Source organism: Hydra viridissima, unplaced genomic scaffold, assembly GCF_058129835.1.
Source record: "Hydra viridissima isolate aposymbiotic clone 2 unplaced genomic scaffold, HvirCarnegie_v1 scaffold_128, whole genome shotgun sequence".
NCBI classification, from domain to species: Eukaryota; Metazoa; Cnidaria; class Hydrozoa; order Anthoathecata; family Hydridae; genus Hydra; species Hydra viridissima.
Genome location: NW_028324391.1, coordinates 27,501 through 34,389, shown reverse-complemented (window position 1 = coordinate 34,389; position 6,889 = coordinate 27,501). Strand labels below are relative to the sequence as shown.

Genomic DNA, 6,889 nt, shown 5'->3' with positions numbered 1-6,889 from the left:
TCAATGTCACTGTCTGTTTTATATTTAACCCATCTATCGATTCTTTCGCAGTTTTGATGGATGACTTAAATCTCTTTACTGTTTCAGAAAATTTTTGCTCATTATTAGTATAACAGTATCTGAATTCATCACACAATATCTTAATTCATCGCACTATGAAGCGAAAAGCTCAAAAAGTGGCCATAAGTGGAATTTTTTTAATACACCATTTTCATTATTTTTTTTTTTACAGCTTATTAGAAAAAATATCAAATGATAAGAAAAATATATTTTTTGGTTCACTCATGTCTACTAACCTAGTCAGAGAATTGGAACAAAAATTTAATAAAAACGTTTATTACTTTACAAAATTTTGAGTTTTGGCCGCTTTTTGACCATTTCGCTTCACTGTGCATCGTCACAGATTATTTAATCTTACTAAGCTTATTTACTTGTCACTTATATTATTTTTATATTACATTTTCATTGTGTTTTATCAAGTTGTTAAACATGAATAAAATTTGAAGGAACACAGTTTTTCAAAAGCGAAGCGATTTGAATTATTTTTCTATTTACCCGACCTTTTTCTTTCAACCGAATGAAATCGGCAATCTCATTCGGTCTCTGATAACGATTTTGGTGTAAGTTGCGTTACTTATTTAAGACATCGCACCGTTTAGTTGAATCAGTAAATATTTTATATATTCTTTGAATTACACCAAAAGCGTGGTTTTTATTTAGAGGATTTTGCCGTATCTCCTAAAGCCGAATGTGGCTCTCAATTGGTGTGTAAATTGTTCTTAAATCTCTTATCACGATATAGGTATCACATCTTCATAGACAATCCGATCTAACCCTTCCCTTTTCAATAAACTTTTAAAATAATCAGATAAACCATTGCCCGTGGTGTCAGCCATAATCTAAAATACACACATTGCATGTGGCATCAGTGAAAATCTCAAAGCATTTTTTCGCTTTGTAAAAATATTTTTCACTAAAACGTGGAATGTTTTTTTATGGTGGCTATACTAATGGTTATACATCTGACACACAAGTAAAATTGTACATCGCTCTACATTTTCTACTGAATGTATTTTTGCTTTTCTAAACTTACTGTTCCATAGCGGTAATTAATTCATATTGGATTCTATGTAATGAATATTGGATCTGCAGCGTTTTTTCCTGAATACTACTCATATTTTTCTTATATGACTCGATCGAACTTTTAGTAAGCAGTTCTATAAAAAACCCAAAAAAAATTCCTAGTACGGCGCTATCTTCAGCTAATCAAATTAATACTGCGGCAACTCTTTGAAAAATATTATTTCTATTCTTCTGTTTCGACAGAGTTTCGATCACTTTCGTTTTTATATTCAGTTGAACACTTTGTATTATGCACTAAACATTTCAACAAGGGAATTCTCAACTTTCTTCAAGTTTTCACTGTTGTTGGTTTGTTTTTAAATTTAAATATTTTCTTCCAGCATCTCCGTCATTTTCAAATTATTTTCTTCCAGCATCTCCGCCATTTTTAAATTATTTTAGGACTGAAGAAAAGTTCATAAAATGTTTTTAAATATTTGAAAATATTTACTTATAATCAAAAAATCTTACATTCGATAAATGCACAGTTGTGTGCTACAGTTTGTTTCACTTTTTAAATTTTACAAAAATACAATATTTTGGGGGAAAAAAAAAACAAAAAAAAAGCGAAATACAAAATATAGTAAAAAACGATTTTTACCTAATAAATCACTTAAATCTTATCAAAAAAGACGAAATTTACTTAATATAAATATTGAATGATCGAAAATTCCTTAATATAAATATTCCTACGCAAGTTTATTTTAAAAATAAAGATACGTATATTACCTGTATACATAAAAACTATATTTCTCTTTTTTAAGGTCATCTGTAAGTGAATCTAGCAACGACTCTAGTAAACTTAGCGGACCTGTCAATGGTAATGAATGCTACTTCTGGCGTACTACTGGATGTGTCTTTGAAAACCAATGTCGCTATAAACATGTTCGTGGTCATAAAGGTGTAGATCTTGCAAAAGTACACGCTAAATATGGAAAGATTCCATGTTAATCTATTAAATAGCTGCATTAGAATTATATTTACTTTTTCCCCTCGACTCCAATAATGACAATTGCGTTAAATGTGTGTGTTGTGAACTGTTTCTTTTTGTGCTTGTCGGTGGAGTATATCAGTGCTTTGTGTCACGTTTTTTACGTCGTGCGATCAGATGTATATCGTTTCAAACGAAATATATAATTTTGATATGAAAAGTTATTAGAATCTTTAAAAACAGTGTGTTACCTAATGCTGGCAGTAAAAATTTTATTAAGAAAATTTTTGTCGAGTTTTTCTTTAAAAAAATTGATTCGTTTTCTAACCGACTGAAAGTACCTACCCAAATTAATTTTTCAGTGCGTAAGTAAAAGCCTACTTGTTTTTACTTATATCGAGAGGTGGCCCTGCCCTTACAGTATCCTTATAATAAATTTAACTATTTTCACGCGGTCTATTGATGAACCATTTTGTTTAAACAGTCTCCTGTCCTTGTAAGGACTTGGTCTACGTCTTGCATTCTCGGCATATCGATATTTTCTCGCAATCTTTTTCGTATCGTTTTACATTTAAGCGATACAGTCTATATTTCTATTAGTACGAATCGTTTATAAAAGTACAACAGTACGTTGTTGTCAAAACTGGCAAAAAACTTAGCCAAGCTGACCAGAGAAAACCACCTATGAAAAGTAAATGTACACTCCTCTCAGTCCAAAAATGCTAATGCGTTTTCATAGTTTTGTTAAGCAACAAATTTTAGTAACAGTTTGCATCTAAAATTTTGTATTTCACAATAAATAATTTTTTTTTTCATTGAACAGTATGAAAATACTCAAGTGCTTGCGTTTGTGCTTGTGTCAGAATCAAATAAATTTTTCTAATCAAGCCTGATATTCTCAAGTTCCAAGAATTTGCACCCTTTGACTTTACGCTTTGACTCTACAAGAAAGCAATCTTGAGGGGGATTTTTAAGGTTGCTTTCTTGTATATTGTATGATTCCAAAAAGAATGTGTGCCATTTTCAGGTCGCATGCAACCATAGCTTTAAATGAATATTGCAAAAAAGGGAAGATCAGTTTTAATTGGATTTGCAATTCACCGGTGTGAGTTTTATTGTTTGGAACAACTCCAACATGCATTAAACATTTTGAGCAAGAGATTGAAAGATGTTAAGAAGAAGATTTTTGAATGGAATTCGATGTTTGCATTACTATTGTTTGTAATTTGTTAAAGAATATATTTGAATAAACGTTTTTGGAATATTTATTGAATATTTTAAAGGAAGACAATAAACATCAATGAATCGCGAGGTTAGAAATATTTTGTTCTATCTCCCATTTTAGAAGTTGGAAAAAAAATGAGTTATTAACTTTAGTAAGTACTTTTAAAATACATTTTATTTTTTAAATTTTTTTCTTAGTAACTTGTTTAAATATAAATTATTAAAAGCATTATTTCTTTCATTATTATGTCTTTAAAAAATAAAGCTAAAATTTTAAGTTATTTTTACATTTAGAAAAAAGTCAAAAACTTTCTACTAACGTTTAAACTTGGAGACAAAATAATTCTAACCTAGATGGAATCATATTTTTTTATCTTACAGTAGGTGTTTATTTTTTTAACGGTAATTATCATGTACTTAAACTCAATTAAGATGGCTAAAACCATCATCTACAAAGCAATTAAAACTATAAAATTGTCTTCAAGGCTTGTAAAACTTCTTACACGCTTATAAAGACAATTATAATCTTTATAAAGGTTGTAACGCTCTTACAATCTAATAGTGCAAACTAAATAAAAGATGTCGACGGTGCTAAGCTCGTCTCACATTTTCTTTACCAAAATGATTTCTCTGACTTCCTATCTAACGTTCAAGACATTCAAAAGACCACAATCTATATAAGAATTAACAACTCTGTTAAATCATGTAGTTGTGTATTTGTTACTTCTTATGAGGATGAACACACCTTCCTTATTGCTTCTTGTGAGACCACGTGAACTTTAAGGAAGACTTGACCTATATTGGGTTATATTCCATTATATTTATAACGTTTTTCGTTGTTTTTTTTGTTCATATTATTAGTACTGATGCCGGCTTGCGTTAATTTATGTTGGTTTCATTTGCATGTATGTATGTATGGTGCATATGTTCTAAGCCCTACTCGGTGGAGTGTGTATTTTCTTCGAAGCGGTGAATGTATGTGAAATATCACTTGCAACTAGCTCATCACATAATATGAATTGAGTTTACTTTCTGAGCACCCTCACTGGGATTGATTTTTTATCAAGTATTGAAAACTTCTACCAAACGGCATTTTCCTGCGTTAGGTTTTTTTTTCAAAGTTTACGGGCAGGGTAATGAGAAGACGATTGATGAAGTCAGTTTTATTCTGATCAATTCTATAGGAAAGATCCACGGTAACAAATAGAGAAAAGATACAACAGCAAAACCACCCCAGAAGACCCATTATATAAAACTCATTGAAACTAGTTGATCTTTTCCACTAGATCGTAATACTAGTAAATCATTATTTGTAAGGACCTGTATTTTGTAATATTCTTAGGAAAATAGAGACAAATATTGATACTGAGCTATTATTATTGATATAGAGCTATCATTGATATTCAGCTATCATTATTAAAATGTATTTAAGACTTAGTTTTTACTTAATTGGACTTCGTTTTAAAGAGAAAGAACTCCTAAACGTATGAACCAACGCTTTACTCGTTCCTTTTTTAAAGACCAGATTTAAATTTAAAATTCAAAATTAATGTTATAAGTATACCAGAAGTCAATCAATAAAATTATAAATGTACAATAAATTGATCTATAAGAATTTTTAACATGTTTATTCAGCTTAAAAAGCAATAATAATTAAAGCATAAATATTTTGATTTTATTTTTAAAAGCTTTTTAAATTTATGTATTTGTGTGTGAGTAAATTTTTCTTTTTTTTTTTCTGTTTTTTTTTTTTTAATGTATTATGTGAAAAAAAAAATTTGCTTAATATTCAAGTCTCCTAGAGAGCATTGATAATCTTAAACTTCATTGATAAAGATTGTTAAACAGTCCAAATTTGCAGAAATCAAAAAATCAAAAATTATGTAGCTTTTAGAAAAAATCTGGTTGCAGATTTTAACTGATTATAGCATAATTATTATATAATGTAAAGAGGGGTTGAGAGCCAGAGAACAATCTAATTTTCCCGATGACATTTTATGCACCCCTCTAGGACTCTAAAAGTGTACTACATATAGGCTAGTGGTATTTTCTTGTATTAAAATATTTTTTGACATCTGATTAATAGTTTCAGTTCAAAACCTTTTTCACTGTTTTATCAGAAAAAGCTGTGTTGTGTGTTTTCTCAGAATTACTTCCAACAGGCTGAAGCCCCTCTGGCTCTTAGTGCCACGTAATGATAATAATATATAATAATAATAATAGTATCATGTATTAACTATTTAAAAAAATGACTGCTAGCACCATCCAGTTGTTTGTACAAATCGATAACAAAACTGTTCAAATTAGTGCACAGGAAAATTGGTCAATATTGCAGTTAAAGCAACATCTTTACCTTCATTCAAATACACCATCAGATGAGCTTCGAGTCATATTTGCAGGATCTGAATTGGCAAACTCTGTTTTGTTAAAGGTTTGTAAATTTGTAAAATAGTAATATATCAAGAATATTCTGAGTAAACTGTAAAGTGCAATCATTTAAGTTTGTGATTTTACATTTTAATTTGTTCTTATTTGATTACATCTTTTGCGTCTTTTTTTTATTCCACAAGTTCATATTTGTTTAAAAGTTATATATAATTATTAAAGATAACTAGTACCTAACATTGGTTTAAAAAAAAGAAACATTCAAAAGTGTTTTCATTTTAAAATAATTAGATTTTTATTTAGAATTGTCACTTTGCTGGTGGAACAACTATTCATGCTGTTGTTGTTAAACCAAAAAATAGTATTTTTACTTCTGTGATTCCAACCAATTTTATTGGGCCAACACATCATGGAATTGCAACAAACCACGAGGGTAAGCTGATTAGTACTTTTAACTCAGAATATTATTATTTCGAGGATAGAGCTAAGGTCTATTTGCTATTCTTATTTATTTCACACCTAACTAAGCTGTATATGTTTTCTTATTCTATCTTTTATTTATTTAATATATACTATATATAAAAAATAAAAGGTAGAAAATACAGCAAAAAATTAAAAAAATACTATGTAAAGTATTTATTAAGAGAAGAGATAAAGAAAATATGCAGATTTCTAAGCGAAGGTCTTTTGTAAAAAATAAAACTTAGAAAAAAAGCTGTGAAAATTAACTTTGTGAAAACAGAGTTATAAAAATATTTAAATACTCAATATAAGTATTTAAATACATAAACATATAAGAATATGTATGAAATATATAAGATATAAAATCTAGTATGTATAATATAAAATAATGTAAAATGAATAAGAAAATTAAAGTTTTATTAAAAAAAGAGTAACTTTACAATCAAAAATGTTTATAAATGATTATAAATATTTTAATGTGTAAATATATATTAACTTATTTAGAATCTTTCAAATCCATAATTATGAAGTTTAACATTAAGTTTTTCAATTAAGAAACTGCAAAAAGATCAAGATTTTATGTGTTTTGCAAAAATGGATGTGATTCAGTTCAAATAGGAAAGTTGCGTGTTCGTTGCAAAAAATGTAAAGACGAGGCTTTTGAAATCTCCAAGGTGAATTGTATTTTATTGATTACTTTTTATGTTAAACCAATCTCTTTATTAACTAAATTCTTTAATCAAAGAATTTTTAGATAGATTGATT

At 28.4% G+C, this 6,889-nt stretch overlaps 1 protein-coding gene across 1 annotated transcript in view; it reads left to right on the top strand.

Annotated features, from left to right (window-relative positions):
* Positions 1-5,384: 5,384 nt before the first annotated feature.
* The window catches only part of LOC145186283 (E3 ubiquitin-protein ligase parkin-like), a 5,385-nt gene continuing 3,880 nt past the window's right edge, over positions 5,385-6,889 (top strand). The window contains exons 1-3 of the mRNA XM_090076108.1: positions 5,385-5,708; positions 5,966-6,095; positions 6,680-6,798. Of these exons, the coding sequence (XP_089932234.1) occupies positions 5,526-5,708; positions 5,966-6,095; positions 6,680-6,798 (432 nt within the window). The 5' untranslated portion in view covers positions 5,385-5,525. The remainder of the gene's footprint in view (positions 5,709-5,965; positions 6,096-6,679; positions 6,799-6,889) is intronic.